Source organism: Heterocephalus glaber, unplaced genomic scaffold (assembly GCF_053883595.1).
Source record: "Heterocephalus glaber isolate CG9 unplaced genomic scaffold, H.glaber_assembly_v1.0 deba00001428, whole genome shotgun sequence".
NCBI classification, from domain to species: domain Eukaryota; kingdom Metazoa; phylum Chordata; class Mammalia; order Rodentia; family Bathyergidae; genus Heterocephalus; species Heterocephalus glaber.
The window spans coordinates 15,312,217-15,330,548 of NW_028258293.1; the positions used below are offsets into that span (position 1 = coordinate 15,312,217).

The 18,332-nt window shown below is 47.3% G+C and overlaps 1 protein-coding gene across 2 annotated transcripts in view; it reads right to left on the reverse strand.

The window, feature by feature from the left end:
• The window catches only part of Insc (INSC spindle orientation adaptor protein), a 124,449-nt gene extending 107,371 nt beyond the window's left edge, over window positions 1-17,078 (reverse strand). Inside the window, exon 1 of one of the 2 annotated variants that reach the window (XM_087211604.1) lies at window positions 15,151-15,272. Coding sequence is in view for 1 of the 2 variants with exons in the window: in XM_087211605.1 (XP_087067731.1) it covers window positions 16,965-17,063 (99 nt within the window). In the remaining variant the exon portion in view is untranslated. Of the gene's footprint in view, window positions 1-15,150; window positions 15,273-16,964 lie in introns of those variants that run through there. The other variant, XM_087211605.1, reaches the window with a different exon arrangement.
• Between the last annotated feature and the right edge of the window lie 1,254 nt (window positions 17,079-18,332).

Consider the following 18,332-nt stretch of genomic DNA (forward strand, 5'->3'; position numbering starts at 1 on the left):
GTCACAGGAACATCCAAACAGTACCTTGCACACAGTATCTAATACAGGTTGAGAACTCAAGAAATTCTGTCCTTTCCCTAAAAGCGTCCCACAAATCTCCAAAAACTTCTTGCATTGGTTATGATGACATCCAGCTCATCCAAACTGAAATCCTTCAACTCTCTTTTTCTATCTACAGTAAACACCAGTGTTCCAGACCCAGCTCTAATCCTACCTTTCTCCAAACACTTTGACCTGTTCCAATTCCTCCCTCCAGAAATATTACCTGGGAATAAAGAAAATAGTTAAGTCTTGAGCAATTTTAAACCGTATTATAATAGAAGGTGTACTTTCTATGTTCTCCACCCCCCCTTTCTGCCTGTTCAGTGATGCCAGGACATCCTGAAAGCCAGAATAGGGCAAAGTGCAAATATGGAAGATGATCCTCAAATCAGAGCTTAGGAAAGAGCCAGCCAGTCTGCATCAGTCTGTGGGTAAGTGAGAATGCACAAAATGGACTAAGACACTAGTTTATTGAAGGTTGTTTGCAGCAAATAGTCTCAACTAACCTGACTAACTCTAAAAACCAGAGTATATGCTAAATTTAAGGGAACCATGAGTATGCTAGGCTCATGTAAGTTGCTAAAAAAATCCAAGTCTTGTTTCTTTTAGAAGAGACCATGGAATAATTTGCCTACTGACAATCAGCCTCCTAAACGTTAGCTCTAGATTATGCACAAAAGCTAGAGTCTAGAAGTTGATTTAGTGAGAGTAGACTGGAATGGACACATACAAACATTTAAAGTCCATCAATTCTGAGGCTAAGATTCTGTGTCTCAACATTGCCTTCTCTGCCCATAGGCAACCATTCATAATAACGTCTAAAATTTACTATAGTCATGTCATTCCAAGATGCACTGTTTCGTATTTTAGCATCTGAAATAAGGATCATGTTTTTCAGCCAGTGGCATCTTGGCATTGCACTATAGTTTATTGGATCCATATTTTCCTTTTTATGAAGTAACAGGGCATCTTACAAAATATGGCATCTTAAATTCAATGAAATATGAATTGAGCCCTTAACTATGTGCCAAGAACTCTTCTAAGTGCTTCATAGAAATAAAGTCATTTATCCCTCCAAAAGTCTGGAATAATCAGTACTACTATTGTCCTCACTTTCACGATGTCAAAACGGGGGCTCAGGGAAGAAATAATTCTGTAGGATACACTGCTAATAAGTCAAGTAAAGGTGAAGACTCTCTCCTCTCCTTAAGATCTTCCATTCTACATCATTAGTTTATCATTTTTTGGCTTTTTTAGCTGCTGATTGTTGTTGATAACTGAGCCCTCTTCTTACAGAGAAATTTCACATGGGATTTTTATTTCCAGCAATAGGATAGACCTAGTACTCTAAAATAGTTTTTCATGAGAACAAACTTAAAGAATAGATAATAGTGCTTTTACTGTTTTTAAAATATGTCACTGAGCTGGCAAAAATGTAATAAATTTCAAGAGTCCCAAAGTAAAGCAGAAATAGGACCAAGAGTTGAAGAAGTTTTCCCCTGGGAGTATCTGCTAAATGTTGTGCTCCCTGAGCTTCTGTCTCATGTGTGAATAGGGCAGGAAGACAAAAGACGAAGTCCAGGGACTTCCCTAGAGGAAGAATTAAGCAGGCGGCTAGAAGATCCGAAGCTCAGTGCAAGGGTAAATGAAAAAACCTACACCTAAGGTGTCAGTAAGAAAAGCTGAGAATTAAAAACCACAGTGTGACCACCAGAGTCTGTGACTTGAAGTTATGTTGGGGGGGGGGTAACACAATTAGAGAATTTAGTCTCAAGAAATGAGAGCATTTTGGGCATATTTTCAAAGAAAGGGGCTATAAAATATAGCCAAGAAAATTTGAGAAAGAACCTCTTTTTTTTTTTTTTTTGGTACCAGGGATCGAACTCGGGTCCTTGCGCTTACGCAGCAGCCAGCAAAACCACTGAGCTAAATCCCCGGTCCAAAAAAGAACTTCTATAAATTAAAATACAATAAGTAAAATGAAAAACTCATTGGATAGATTAAGCATAGCTAAAAGATGTCCATCAATATCCCCCAAACAAAAAGACCCAAAACAGCTAAAAGTTAAAATCTACAAAAGATAATTCTATAAAAATACTTAACTAAATAAATCTGGTGCTAATTTATACATATAATTCAAAAAAATAAGCATGAAGACAATAAGCATCATAAAAATAGATTTTCTACAATAAAAATAAAAAGTTCAGGGCCGGGGATTTAGCTCAGTGGTGCTGCACCTGCCTGGCAAGTGCAAGGTCCTGAGTTTCATCCCCGGTACCAAAAAATAAAAATTAAAAGTTCAACTCATCAAGAAGATATAATAATAAAAACATATCTAATACAATCTTAAGATATCCTAAGTCAAAACTAATAAAACTTTAGTATATGTGCTGCCAAAGCAAGCACAAAACTAATAAAACTTTAAAAAGAAATGACTAACTTAGAATCACTGATGGAAATTTCCACACAATCTGCTGTTAATTGATACATAAAGCAGAAAAATTATCAGTAGGTCTACAGGAGATTAGAATGGTACAATTAAGTTAGATTTAATATTTGTTGAATAGGATACTATAACCAATGTGTCAGGAATACATATCCTTTTCAAACATTTATGAGTCTTTTTAAAACTTTGACTAATTTCTACATTATAAAGTAAGCCTCAGCAATTTCTAAAGATTGATGGTCTGTAGGTTATAATCTCTACACTAATATAAACATCCGAGGCATTTGAATATTTTAAAATATACAAATCAAAGATCAAAGAAGAAATCCTAGCAGAAATGAGAGAAATGCTGAATGATTATGAAGATACACATACAAAAATCTCAGTGTATAAAGTAAAAGAAAGAGCAAAATGTATAGTCTTAGAATGTTAATTAGAAAATCTGAAAACTAGAAGAATTTCCAAATTCTAACACATAAGAAATTTTAAGAAGTAGGGAAAGAATTTTAAAGAAAGCATCAGGAGCAGAATGGTTAAGATAGGAATAAACATTAAACAAAACATAAACACACCAGAAAGCAATCAATAGAGTTAAAGTTGTTTTTTGAAAACATTGTTAAGCTAGGCAATGACGTAGTAAGATCGGAAAGATTACTTTCAAAGCCCTGGGATGGACCAGACCCCACCGTCCTGCTAGAATAGCAGCCAGAAAGCAGGATGGGTGGTAAAATCTATGCTGGGGGAACTGTGTGTCAGTCCCTCAACACTGGGCCTGGTGGGTAAATGATGGGCTGCCCCAGGCTAAGATCCCCTCAACCTTATGCAGCACAGGTATGTGGTGGCAGATGCTGTCATCTTGACACTTCTGTCACCTGGTGAACACTGCATCCCCCCTGCCACACAGTCTTTCTGTTGCCCCTCCTCAAATCCAGGGGTGACACAAAAGAGCACAGATCAGCAGCCAAGAAACCTGCAGCTCACTCTCAGCTCTGCCAGTAACTAACTGTGTCAAGTTACTTAGCTTCTCAGGGTCTTTTTCCCGCTATGCAAACTAGGAATACTCATATGTATTTCATTACCTGCCACAGTTTTGTAAAGTTCAAAATATAATAATGGATACGACACTGTAACACTGCTTGGTATCCTGCTATAAGAGGGACTTTGTTGGGCAGTATGGTCTATGGAAATAAGAATGTCTTAAAAGACTTACAGAAATGCATCTATAAAGGTGGAATTCCAGGCAAATGAGCCCTAGGTTGGCATGGAAATCTGGAAGTCAGGGCCCTAATCAAAATTCTTGTTGCTACAAAGTAAGCAAGAAATTTAGAGTTTTGAAGCAACTTGGGTCCTCAGGAATTGTCTTTTTCCAACCCTGTAATTTACGTAAAAGGAAAATGAAGCTCAGAGAGGGCAAATGAATTGTCCAAGTCACACAAGTTTATAGCTGAACTCAGATCAGATCGGCTGAACCCAAGTTTTTTCTAGCCTCTCTCTCAGGTTCTGTCCAAATCCTAGCCTGGTCCTTGGACAGCATGATGACCCCACATTGAAGAAAACATCACTGCCTTCCCCCTAGATGTGGATCTAGGGCATTTATATTCTCAGTTTAGCTTTCTCCCTTGGACAACTCACTCCTATCCATGTGGAATCCCTGCCCTCTCGACAGCACAAAACAGGCAGAATGTGTTGAACGAGAACCAACTATGTGTCTGACTCTGACACAGAGCCTGAGGCCGGAGCTGGCAGGTGCTATGGGAAAACTGTCTCCACCATCAGCTGCCCCACCAGGATCCTGAACGCAGGAAGGCAGGCACCTCAAAGGACACATTTGTCTGAAATGTTGAAGCCATAGATCTTTGCATGCTGTGCTTAAAGAAGTGACTTTCAGCTCCATGGGGCAGCAGAGGAACAAATAAGTAGATCTGGTGAGGTCCTCAGAGGCCCAGCTTCAGGCCAAACCAAGCACTGGCCTTAAGTCCCAAATACACCACCCAGGAGTCCCCCCAAGGCTATAGATCTCCCTGTGTGCTGCTCACGCTCTCTCTTTCTCTCTCTCTCTCTCTCTCTCTCTCTCTCTCTCTCTCTCTCTCTCTCTCTCTCTCTCTCTCGCCTACAGGGGCTTTCTCTCTTCCCAAAGGCTTAAGGCAGAGGACACACCAGTGCCCACTCTACCTTGTCTCCCTCTCCCTCCCAGCAACCACCTTCATGGCACCAGCCCCCTTAACCACCCAAGTTTATGGCCACTAGTGAGCTTTTGCTGAGGGCTGAGTGGATGACTGAGGTAGAAACTGGTCACAGCTGAAGCCAGAGGAATGCATAAGGACCCAGGACTGGGCTCTCCACCTCCACAGATGGTTCTTTCCCATCCCACACCTGGCCAGATCGGAGCCCAGCCTGACATTTCGTCTTGGTGGAGATCAAGAGGAAGATAGTACAGTCCTAGGGGTCGGGCAAAGCACCTGCTCTGCACCAAGCCCCAGCTAAATAATAGAGGATGAGATGAATAAAATAATTTCTCTCTTCTTAGATGTTCTCTTCCACTGAGAGAGGTATGCAATTGAATAATTAAATAGACATAGTAATTCCCCTAACACAAGTTCAATGACATGCTTGACCTTTCTCTGCCACAAATGTTTTATATGGCCCTTGGACAATTTATGCCCCTTCTCTGGGCCTCCAGTTTCCCTTCTGCAGGAAAAGAGGTCTGGCTTCAATGAGATCCAGCTCTGGGCCTGATGTCCTTGCACTCCCATGATCCCCTTCCCCCAGAAGCTTCCCAAAGAACCACTCATGGCCAGAGGCCAGATGCTGCTTGCTTCTTCTTCTCCAGCTTGCTCTGTCCAGAACCCAGGTTGCTCTATGCTCTTGATTCAAAGGTGGCTTCAAGTTACAGGAGACATCTTGGCTTGTCCTGGGGACAGCTGTTCACATCCCCTGCTGGGTGTTGACCGCTGCTGTAGCCCCACTCACTCACTCCCAGCCACCGCCGAGATCCCTGCTGGCCGCAAGTCCAAGGACCCAAGGCTGAGTCTGCTGGCCTCCAGACCCCAGTCTGTCCCTCCTCATGCTGCTACAAGTCTCGGCCTCTTCAAACGCAGTTCTCATGGGAACTCCCTCCTGAAAACCTCCACGTCGTCCTCAGACTGAGTCCCCCAGCTCTGGGCTCCTCAGCCTCCCCACCGCCCTCTTCCCAGCCCACCTCGCCTCTTCTTGTCATTCTCATCCTCTACTCCAGCAAGTCCCTTCTGTTCAAGCTTTAGGAAAAGTGCCCTACCATCCTTCAGGACTGGCTTTCCTTCCCCATCTGCAGAACCTGCTTAAATGTGCCCTTCACTGAGAAGTTTACTCCAGTCCCCACCACAGGACTCCTAGAATACCCAAGTGTTGACACCATTTAGCCTGGACTTGCCAAGAGCTGCTCGGCTTCGTAACTGACTGGTGATGTCCTATGCACTCATCTTGTCTCCCTACAAGATGCCCATATCAGCCAGCATCTGGCACAATACTCTACGTGCAGCAGGGAAGGACTTGTTTAGACTACAGTACAGGTCAGGATACATAGCAATGAGGGATCTCATAGGCAGTGTACATATGCTTTTGTGCAGTAAAAACAGCAGATGGCTACATGAATGAATAGGTGGACCTTGGTCCAAACCACCTTCTTCTGCCACCTAAATAGGTTTCTAGGTCCTCTCTCTCCCCCCTCCTCCCTTCCACAGCAATTACCTTCAGAGTAGCCAAAGTTTGTCATTTCTCTGTTCAAACTCTCCCAATGTCCATCCATATCACTTAGATTAAAATCCAAAGGTCTTCAAATACCATAACAAAAGCTATGATCTGGCCCCATTTTTGCAATCCCCTCAAGTTCTTCGACTTTCTCACCTCTCCCTTCACTCCAGTATTACCAACCTTGATGCTCTGCCTCAAACAGGCTTCGGGGACTTTGTCCTTACCCTTTTCTCCGTTTTCCCCAAATATTCATGTAGGTTGCACCTTCACTTCCTGGAGGCCTCTGCTTAATGGTCCACATATCTGACAGACCCTCCTGGAGGAATATACAGCCCCTCCCCTCCCGCTCTTAAAGATTGTTTTCTTTATATTTCTCCATATCTCTCAGCATTACTTTGTGCACTGTATTGGCTCTGTCTACCATCTGTCTTCCCAAACCCAACAGCAAATCCTATGAAGACTTGAAATTTGCATTTTGCTCAGTGCTGTACCTCTCTGCCTGGAGCAATACGTGGCTCTCGTAGGCACTCCGCAGATGCTTGGTGAATGAATGTGTGAGTGAGGGAGTGAGGGAATGAGTCTGTAACTTAGACCTTGGCACCTGTGGGCATTTTTCCAAGTTACTTTTATTTGATGTGCCTGCCATTGTCCTAAGCTGCTCAGCTCCAGAGCTGTCTGCTGCCTCGGCAGATGGACAGTACACATACCAGGGAGCTCTTTGTAAATGACATCCCTCAGAGGACTGAAAGAGCAACTACTGAAGGGGTGGGGCCAGGCTTAGTCCACTGATCTCTAAAGGGCACATTTTAAAATCCTCCTCTGCCACCTCCCTCCAGACTCTCTGCAAATTCCACAGAGTTAATGTACAATTATGGTAGAAAATGAAGAAAACAAAAGCATCCTCTTTTCCAAAGTTAGGCTCAGAGAGAGCTGTGTTCTTCTTTCCCCTTGGGGTCTGAGCTCCTTCCCTCTCTACAGAGCCCATCTGCCAGCTTTCCACTAGTCTGATCAAAGAACCAAACTCCTAAGCTCTCTCCAAGGAAAAACCAGAAAAGCAGAGAGTGATACAAGAAGGGTAATCAGTGTGGCAGGTGCTGATCGAACTCTTTTCCTGCAAAAACCCTGCAGTCACTCTTGGTCCAGCACTCTAGCAGCTTGGTGACGCTTCCTCCCCTTCTGATGTCTCCTTCCTGTGCTTCTGAGAGGACCACAGGAAATGAGGGATGAAGGAAAGGGAGCGAGAGGGCTCATCAGCCTTGAGTCCTGTTTATAAATCCAACATAAGTTCTTGTTCATGAATGGCTAGGTGAGTGACAGATGGGTGAATGTATAAGTGACTGAAAGAGGATGAAATGAATCACTGAATCAGTAGGAAAGGGAAGAATGCAAGAGTGGGTGAGCCAGCGGATCTAGATGGGCTGATCTGTCCCAGGGCTGTACCTCTATCCAAGCCCTGCTCTGTGTTCACTTTTAAGCCTGTGTCTAGTCAGTTTCAGTGGCTGGGGGATGTTGGCAGCTCCTGACCCATAGGAAGCACACAAATAACTTTTATGCTCCAAGATACCTTCAGAATATAAAGGTATTTCATGCAATCAGCAAGGAGCCACATAAGCGCCACCTTGGAGCCTCCTGATATCTTCTACAAACAAGAGATGGGGTAAATGCAAAAGACACATCTCAGAGACACCATGTGACTAAGCCCTGTCCTCCAAGAGGTTTCTTAGATTTGTCTAGGAATAAGATGTCACCTATCACCAGTCCCCAAAAGCTCCTCAGTGCCAGTCTAAATTATTGGCCCAGAATATGGAAAGTCTTAGGGGACAAACATGGGGCTGACCTGCACCTCAAATCAAGATGTTCCAATTGAGTTATAATCTTCAACTTCAAATCCATCTCTCTCTTAAATTTTTTTTTTTTTTTGGTGCCAGGGATCAAACTTGGGATCTTGTGCTTGTGAGGCAGGCAGCAGAACCACTGAGCTAAATCCCTGGCCCTCTCTTAAATTTTTACCCTACTACACAGTACTGTCATCTATCTGGTTATTCAGCTTACAAAACATTCATTCATTTATTCATTCAACATGGCCCTATCCCTCACAGAGCTCATCATCAAATAGACAAGGTAAGCAGGAAGCATTACATAAACACACATAAACTGCAACAATGGTGGGCCGCACAGGAGGCTCTCGTAATACTCCAGGATGAAAACGGCCTTGAACTAGGCAGTTGCTGGTGGAGATGGATTGGAGGGATGCAACCTAACTTCACCAAGACATGGCATGGATTAGATCTGGGCTTTGAGGGAGAGAGGTGCTGAGAGTGACAGGCAGGCCTCTCTAACACAGGCAGGTGCACAGATGAAATAAATAGCCATTCGGTGAGATCTGAAATGCCTGACACAGGCCAGGGATGGGTTGGATAGTGCAGGGGGAAAGGACCAGAGATGCCATTTTGAAGATGCTGGCTTTGATGGGGCTTTGAGACATCAACCTTGGAGTCCTCTTAACGCCATCTCCCTCACTTTCTTCATTCGTCCACCACTGTGTCTTACTGACCCTACCTCTTATCCATCCTGACTTAGTTCAGGCCCTTCTCATTACAACTCCAGGATCCCTCTCCTTTTAATTCATCCATGTCAAACTGTAAGCCTTTCTAAATATCACCTCCTCAAAGACCACCCAATCTGAAGTACCCCCCACAGTACTTATTCTCTATCTTCAGCATAAGGGTTGTTTCTTCTGAAAACAATTATTGTGTTTGTCTCTTATAGGAATAAATAGACAGTATGTAATAGCTCTGCTAAGAAGGCATTGGAGCAGTTACACCCCAATAACAAGGAGCACATGTAGCCTCCAGATCTTGCACAAATGGCAAATTTGAGAGCTGCAGCAAGGAAAGAACAAAATAAGCCTGTAACTCCTTGCTACAGCAGTTAGGAAGGAAGTTCTCGTGGAATCACAGGACAAGTCAAAAATAAACAGAAGTCACTTTGTACAGCCCCCTGCTGGTTGAGTCACATCACATAAACTAGAGTAGTTGATTGTAACCCATTTAATAAGTTAATAAAATATGAGACCCTCATGAGAAGTAAGGGAAGTAGGGAGGGAAGGAATGGTCTTTCTTATAGTAGAATGTCAACAAATAAGTACAGAAGAAATGATAAATTAAAAAGTGTCAATGATAGAATTGGTGCTAAAAGTGGGATGAGGGAGAGAATTTATGCAGATTACTTATTAAGTACAATGGGAAAATAGTAATTTTACCATGCAGAAACTGGTGAATACTGCCTCAATCCACGATGACAGCCTCCATCACCAGCAGTGAGACAGTCCCCACACCATGGGCTGCTGACATGAACACTGCAGAGGACACATTTTCCTGCCCGAAATGCACAGCATGAATCCATTCATGCAGAACCACCAAACCCTCGAATTGGGGGGCAGTCAACACAGTAATTGTCCTGTCCTCCCTGGCGGATGGGATCCTCAGTGAAGTGAGAGACACAGGGAGCCACAAAGACCTGAGAGGGGCAGATTGCACTGTGCTCAGAGCATAGCCTTGTTTAAAGGAAATATGCACTGAAGGACTTAGGGGTAAAGAGGCATTATGTCTCCAACTCACTCTTAAATGCTTGGAAATATCAATATTTGTATATGCATTCAGACATACAAAATACATTATAAGAACACATAAACAATGAAATGTGAATTAAAATATAAACAGTAAATATTCACAAGTAAAACTAATATAGTTTCAAATTCTCAGAGAAGGGATCAGAATGATAAAATAAATAGAACATCACATACACAATTGAGGAATATGGATAAAGAGAGATTTTTATAGTAGTTTTGCATATTTCCATCGTTTGATATGACATCAGAATTAAAAGTGACACAAAAATAGTGAGGACTCAATAATTGTTTGTTGAACAGATGAGAGAATCCATATCCAACCATGAGCCTCTCTCCTGCTTAAAACTGCCTGTATGTAGCACGATAAATCCTGGGTACCAGAGCACAGGGTGAGGCCTGATGCGTATCCACAGCTCTTCACAGTGTCTCTCATCCCGCTGCTCTTGACCTCCCATGGCCCGGCTCAGGCCATGACTGCTTTAAATCCCCCAAGTTTACCACAGTAGGCAATGCTTCTTGCCTTAATGTGTGCTAGTCTCGCTGCCTAGAAAACTCTCCTCTTAATCCCCCAGCAAATTCCTCTTGTCTTTCAAGATCCAGACCACGTTACTCTCACCTCTGGGAAGCCCTCTGATTGCTGCAATTGGAGGTGACACTTCCTCTCCAGGGCATTTGTGCCTCCAGTGCCCTCTTTGATCTGCCAAGCCAGGCCTATGTTGGTTTACAAGTCTGCCTGGTCATGTGATCGGACCCCAGCTTCAGAACTAGGGTCTTCCCTCCTTTCCCTTTATTCCCATACCCTGGGCCCAGCAAAGGATTTCAATTAATATTTAAGACATGAATAAGTGGATCAGTATTGACTGAAGAGTCCCTGGCTTCAGTCTCTTTCATTATCCTCAAAAAACACAGAGGAGCAAGGGAAATGAGTACTTCCCTCCCTTTACACAGGAGGAAAGAGAAGGTAAGTGACTTCCTCCTAAAACACAGGGTTCCCAAAGACTGAGCGAGAGCTGGAGCCAAGATCTCTTCCCAATCAGTCAAGTGCACTTTCACAGGAAGTGGGTACAACAGGAAAGAATATTGCCTTTCAAGGTTTACCTGTTCTGCACTTCAAACAAAATCTCTAATTCTAGCACCACCACTGCATTGCAAGGAAGCCCATTTTATAGATGAGCAGACTGAGGCTCCAAGTCCTAGCTGTCTGGCTGTGAACTCCATGCTCTGCCCTGTATCACAATATGTGTTGCCACCTCTGACCTCCCCCTCCCTCAGAAGTCAGAGGGCCTAAATGGAATGTTCTGTCCCGCAAGGGTGTCTTTCAAACCAGAACAACACACAGGCCCACAATGCAGCTCACATCCTCAGACCACAGGCTGCATCTCACATGGTTTCCAAACCAGGATATTTGGTTTGTAAGACAAAACCTCCATTTCTCTAGCTGAGAGTGAACACTATACGCAATTACCCAGCCAGACTGCTGACGCCTACAGACACTGCATCACGCTGAACAGAGTCTGGTCTGCCCAGAGACAACCTCAAAGGATCCAGGACTCCCTCAAAGCTTGGCGTGGAGGGGACCCTGGAGTTGGGGGAGGGGAGGCTGGGCTGGCAGGACTGCGGAGTCTGGGTGGAGGCTGGTTCCCAGGGTAGAGATTGCTCCGGGGAAGAGTGAAGCCACAGAAGTCCCATGGTGCCATGGTCCCATGCAGCTGGGGAGGGGTTCCTGCCTGGCCGGGAAGCTTTCCTCCCCCACCTCCCATTCACCCTCTATCCCCGCTTCCCAGGGAGCAACCGTCTGCATTCGAGGCCAGTGATGCTGCTGATGTTCAGGTCCTGGGGCCAACAGTGAAACCAAGTCCTGAGCCCCTTCCCCAGATGGCCCAAAGGACTGACTTTGCATGCTTCCCAGGCCTTCAAAATGAGGGAGATCCCAGTCTCTCTCAAACTCAGGAATCAGACAGGTTTGGCAAGGATTCCTAGCTAACTGTACCTTGGGCTTGTTGTGTAGCCTTGCCATGTTTGGTTTTCCTCATCTTTCAAATAGAAGTACCTATGTTAGAAGGTTGATATGGAGGCTTCATGAAACAAAGGATGCAGAGGCCTCTGGCAGATACTAAAAAAATGTGAGCAATCATAAGTCACCCCCCCCATAAGCTCTGCTGTGTTCCATGCTGGGCTTCAAACCTACTTTTCACTTGTGTTTAAAGCCCATGGAACAATCAGTGTATACATAGTGTGAGTCTTCAACAGGGATGCAATCAACTCTTATTCTTATCTTTCTGAGGTGAGATTTAGCTGAAGAGGAGCAAACCTGTCACCCAAAGCAAGCCATAGTACCTTACCCAGTACCAGGATACAGGGTGTTTCCTCCTTCTTATTTTATGGTCAAATGTTTTTTTTTTGGTTCGATCCCTGGATCGAACTTAGGACTTTGCACTTGCGAGGCAGGTGGCTGAACCACTGAGCTAAATCCCCGGCCCCTATGGTCAAATGCTTTTTGAAGGATCAATATTGAGTGTGGGCAACAGCCAACAGTTTGTGTTGACTTCATACATACTGAGAAGCCAGCACCCAACACAATGCCTGAAAGCCCGCTATTAGGGTTGTTCTAGTTATTCTTTAGGGTTAAGGAATGCCTTCCAGAATTCCCCCTATCCAGACATTAAGGTCTTGGACAGGGTAAAATAATCAATCTTCGAGTGAATTAGTTAGAACTTTCACCAACTTTTCAATACGGCCAGATCTGCCCTACATATCCTCCGCTAAGAGATGACAAATAACTTTCTGACCAGTTAGCAAACCTGAGATCCTTTGTGGGACAGAGAGAGAGGCCTATGACCCATGGCCTCACAGACCCAGAAGAGGGGCCAAGATAGGCCCTCATGTTCCCCAATGCACTCCCAAATTCAAGGTTCGCACCCCAAGCTCTTGTTCCTAGAGGCCCTTATCAGAAACATTGTGGTCCATTCCAGGCAGGCAGGGCCTGGATCCAAGAGATACAGATCTTCCAGCTGAGCCCTGGGCTAGGCAGGGCCACATGACAGGGGCAGCCATGGGGCCAGGGCCAGGTTTAGGGCAAGGGTCAAACTCCTTCATACACCCAGACACTTGAGCTTTTGAGACAGAGAGAAGCTGGCAGCTGAAGCACTCAGAGCAGGGGGTGTTGATCAATGGCCCAATTCATTCTCAACAGTCCCCATTGTCTGAGCCAGCACAGAGATGGGTATTATCTCCCCTAACTGCTAGGAAGAAGAGCCCCAAGACACAGTCACGAACCAGAGTCCCAACGTACAGAAGCCGCAATGGAGGCATATGGTTTAAAAATTAGAAAAAATATTTGAAACTGGGGCTGTCTCCAAAAAACCCTATGTAATGTGGGTTCCCATCCTTAAAGACCAATAGAATGCTTAATTAATTGCTGGTTGTTTAGTTATTCCAATCTCCCTCCACACAAAATATGGGAGTTTACAGTTAAAGATATGCAGTCTGTAACATTGTTAAAGTAAAAATTAAAGGTCAAATCCCTAATTCCAACTAACACATCGCTAGAATGGATTGATATGATAAACTAAGAGCTTCCTAGCAGCCAGAGTGAGAAGGGAAACACAATAAGGAAATATGTCTTTCCTCCACCACCTGCACTCTGCAGGAAGCCTGCTGGACTGAACACAACCTGCCTTATGTAATCATTCCCAAGGGCCAAGTCTAGGATCATCAGACCAAGAAAAAGCCAGATCCCAGCATACCCTCCCTCAGGCAGTGACTGAACCTGACTTGCTCTGGTGCCTATTAGGGGAGTCGATGGAGCATGCCTAGGCCAAATCACAAAGAAAAAGCCTTTTTAACTTCCTAAATGCAGGAGCGCATTAGCCTGGGCACCTCATGGAAACGTGTCCAGTAGATAGTGACCAGGATGAGAGAGGCCTACAAATCAGAGCAAAATAAGAACAACAATAACCACCCCAGTGGATATTTGGGGACATCCATTCTCCTCAGCACTTTTACGGTGTCCCCAGTGGTCTCCAGTTGAAGGAGGTCATGGAGAAGATGCTGTCAAGAAAAAAGAGCCAACAGCTGGAGGGGGGAGAGGGCAGAGCAGAGTCTCCCTCCTCTGCCTACAGATGAGACCCTCAAGGTGGTGCTGACTGAAAGCAAAGAAGAGAAAGAATGACCCCAACTCTACCCACTGCTCCTCCAGTTCAACGTTGCCCCATACCTCAGCCCCAAACACTCACTGCTTTCTGCAGCAGGGAGAGGCCACGGTGTAAACACGAGAGCCTGCAGCAAATCACAGGTGCTCAGCTGTCTCCCAGCTCCCGGCCTGGCTGGCTTGCCCTGTAAGACTGGCCTTTCCTTCCCTAAAAGGACAAGTGCTGCTTCTAAGTCCCAAACCTCAGGGCCCACGGATGCTGTCTGCTGAGCTCCGTGGTGCATCTCAGTCCAGATGAAAGGAGACGCACCAGCACCTGCCCGGACCTGCCAGTCAGAGTACCTGACTTAAAGACATTCCCTAGTGAAGCCAGGTATTTGGAGGTACCCGGGGTAGGCAGCAGGGGCTGAAAGGCAAGCTGGAGGCTGAGCCTAGGGCCAAACCAGGGGGCTGTGCATTTGTGTATGCACTTCACAAGGCAAGTGCATTCACACAGAGGTCGGTTTCCACGGGTGTACAGAGGGAACGTGTGTGAGTGTCTGCATGTGGCGTGCTTGTGTCCAGAGGAGGTTCGTGAGAGCCAGGCATGTGTGGGCAGGAATGTGTGTCCACCTGACAGCTGCAAGCCCGGGAGTGCGGGTGCAGGAAGTGGGGGGAAATCCCTTGCCCTCCTCCTTCTTCTCCTGCCCCAGCTGTCTCTCCAGCCCCGGCGAATTCAGGAGGGGTCAGTCACAGTGACTGTCAGTCACCCCCAGTGTGGGTGAGAGCTCTATTCCCAGAGTACACGGCCCTGGGGAACCAAAGCTACCACAGACAAGACTAGCGGGAGACGCACCAGGTCACCCTAGGAAGTGTGAGTTCAGACGCTGCTCCTCATCTCCAGCTTCCCCTCGCCCACCGTGAATGGCCCAACCCACCTGGCCACCTCTCCTTCCACACCAGAATGCACCGTCACAGACACAGCCGCCTTCCACCAGGCTGGCGGGCGCCACCCTGTGCTCCAGGCTCAGCACACACTGACACACTACCCACACTCGAACCCGGGGCTCAGGGTGAAAACTCCCCCTGGGGACCTCCCGGGCTGGACTCACTCCCATTGGCTAGCGCGCTTCCTCACAGGCGCTCAGGCCAACTCTCCAAAAAGTCACAGACCTGCTCTGTCCGCACTGAGGCTGCAGGTCCGACTCCCAGAGGTGCAGGCGAGCAGCCTCCAGCGGTGGCCGGGCAGCTGGAGCCCCAGAGGCCGGGCAGAAGTGGTAGGGCCGCCCAGCCAGAGCCGCCCGCTGCCCCCGGCCCCCGCCCCCAGCCCCGCCCGCGGGCCGGCCAGAGTCGGAGGCCCGTCCTCCCTTTCCCCTCCGAGCCGGCCGAGCGCCATCGCCTCGGGCTGCCTGCGAGTCTCAGCAGCCGCGAGGGCTATTTCGGTGCCCCTGGCAGTGGAAAGATCGCGCTGCCGTCTGCGGGAGCGCTGGAATGGGGACGCGGTGGGGCCTAATTAGAGACCTGCTCACCCCTGGGCCCGCATCTGGAGAGGGCAAAGAGAATGGGCCCTGATGGCGTCCCTTGGAGCTGGGACAAAACAAGGAGGGACTTGGAAGCAGTTTGCATTCTCGGTGAAGGCAGCTGCCTGCCTAACTGCGCAGCCCAAAAGCCCGGAATGCAAAAGCTCGGTTTATACCTGCAGGTGCTTCCCCTCGGAAACTAAGTTACCACACCAGTCACCCTGCACGCGGTGGACCTGCTGAAAAACGACAGCGGCTGTGGCACACACTCCTTCTACCTTGGGCACATCAAACCCCAACACAAGCGCACGCGCTCGCAAATAGCGAAGTCTGGAGAAGACTCAGGACTGCTGCAAGCTGAAGTGGAAGGACGCTTAGAGGGCGTTCCATTCCACTCGCCAGACCCTGCCCGGAGTCCCCTGGGCCTGGCCGGGAGGACCTCTGCCTGCTCTTGTGGATCACCTAGGAGAGGGAGCACCGGGCTCCTGGGGCCTGTTCCACGCCGCCCTTTCATTGGTAGGAGTTCTCCCTGGCCTACTCTCCCTCGTGCGGACTCTTAATTCACTCACAAGTGTATTCAAGGAGGGGGAGATCCACGCCATCTCTATGACACAGTGTCGACTCCAAGGTCACCTTTCAGCCTCTGCTTCTTGGTGCTGATTATTTCTATTCCTTTCTTGGAGCTCTGGTTAAAACTGTTGTCTCTGGTCTTAGATGCGCCACGATGCAGGTGTTAGCTCACCTGCCTCAGGTGTGTGCACGCTGACTGCTGTGGCCACACCATCGCCTCAGATGCTGACCCCAGCCTCTGTCTGTCCCAGACAGCCTCACCCCACTCTCCAGTGCTTGAGGGAACCCCAGCTCCTGGCTCAGAAAGCACTGTCTCAAGGCCGGGGGACAGGGCAGGGATCTCCAAGCAGCCACCTGGCTGGCATGAACACTGGGACCCCTCAAATAGGCAGAGTTTGCAGAATCTGCTCAGTCTGTTTCTGGTGGCTCAAGTGGTGCAATAAAAATAGACTGATCTTCACCCCCAGAGAGACCAGGCTTTGCATCCAGCCTGCACCACTTTCTAGCTGTGTGTCCTTGGGCAAGTTGCTTAACCCCTCTGAGCTTCAGTCTTCCTGTGTATGCAATAGGGAGATCATAATCACCCATGCCTGCTCCTAAGGTTTCAAAAGTATGAAATAAGGTCAGGAAATGTAAAATTCCCTAGAAAGCTAAGATGCACCTGATGTGCCCAGGGTAGATGGATTCTTCGCAGAAATGGAATGAGGCTTAGAACATAAACAGCATCAACATTAGCAAAACGCCTCAGAGGTCTTTTATTTCTAAATCCAAATTCTGTGCCTGAATTTCAGGGCAAAAAAGAAACAATACGGGTTGCTGCATATTCCCTGAGGCACTTGGCATAAATGCCCCCTGCTCAACACACACACACACACATACACCTCCCCAGATACCTACAGCACAGCACAGCCTCCTGGACCCCTGGACTCCTCCCCATAGGCCCCAGCCGCCTGGACCTTCACTGGCCACCTCTCCATTCCCTGGGGGCCTCCTCATGGCTCTAGTCTTGGCCACAGCGACTCCAGGTCTCCTTACACAGGACCTTGTGGGCAGCTCCTCTTGCCCTGCTCATCCTTCTGTGCCATGGCCTGGGCAGGGCCTGTGGCTTGAGGCAAAGCTAGCAGAGGCCTCTTCAAGGCAGTGCAGGACTGAGGTCCCCCAAGGAAACTCGGAGCTGAAGCATCCTCCTCCTCCTCCTCTGCCCCCTCCCCTCTGTCTGTCCAGCTTCCCAGTGCTGTCTTGCTTAATTCTTAATGGAAATTCCATCCCCAGCACAGGCCCTAGCTGGCTCAAGGAGTCTAGGCTTAGGCCAACAGCAAACTCCACCCCTAGAGAAGGGGCCAGCCTGGCTGTAAAAACACGCGTACGCACATGTACACTTACTTATGTACACACACAAGCAGAGGGACATTGCCAAACTCACGTTCATGCACAGATGTACCTGTACACTGAAGATAATCAGCCTTCTGAGTGCTGACATTATCACACGGAGCTAAGTAATTGACGGGTGTCAACTTGTCTAATCCTCCTCACAGCTCTAAATTCTGGTGTCATCCCCGTGTTACACATGAAGAAACTGGAGCACAGGGCAGCTAAGTCACTTGAGCAGGCATCTGGTGATAACAGCCTAACACAGGAGCTGTGCCAAGAGGCATCCATGCATTGTTTTGTTTTGTAGAAGTCATTATTCCCATTACACAGACAAGAAAAATGGAGGTCAGGTGCCTTATGTCACCTGTCTGGCCTCACAGCCGGTGAGATGAAGGGCAACTCTCAGATACTCATGGGAACCCTCATAGATGCACAGGGAGACACACAGGCAAGGAGACTGGCACACACTCAGAGCCTCAGTCACATTTAGCTTATTCCACCTAAACCTGTGTAGGAGCCTCGGAATGGTCCAGAGCTGCTTCAGGCAAAGGTCCCCACCAGCCTGACTCCTGTCCTGCTCCCTCCCCCATGGCCTCTTCCTGACCCACCTGTTTCACAAGTCACTTCAGGAAGAACAAACTCAGTCCAAATGGAGGAAAGACTTCAAGTTTACACTGGACTCAGCCTGGTCCAGAGTCGATGCTGCCCCAGTTCCAAATCTAGCTTCCCCAGTGTACCCTACGTGGCCACTGAAGGAAAGTTCAGCTGTGCTCTTCTGCAGTGATCACAAGCCACACGTAGGGAGGACTTCAGGGACTCTGAACACCACCCAAATGGGCTCTTGTCCCTAGTGCTTGGGTCCAGTCCACCAGGCCCAGGCTGGTCGAGGCCAAT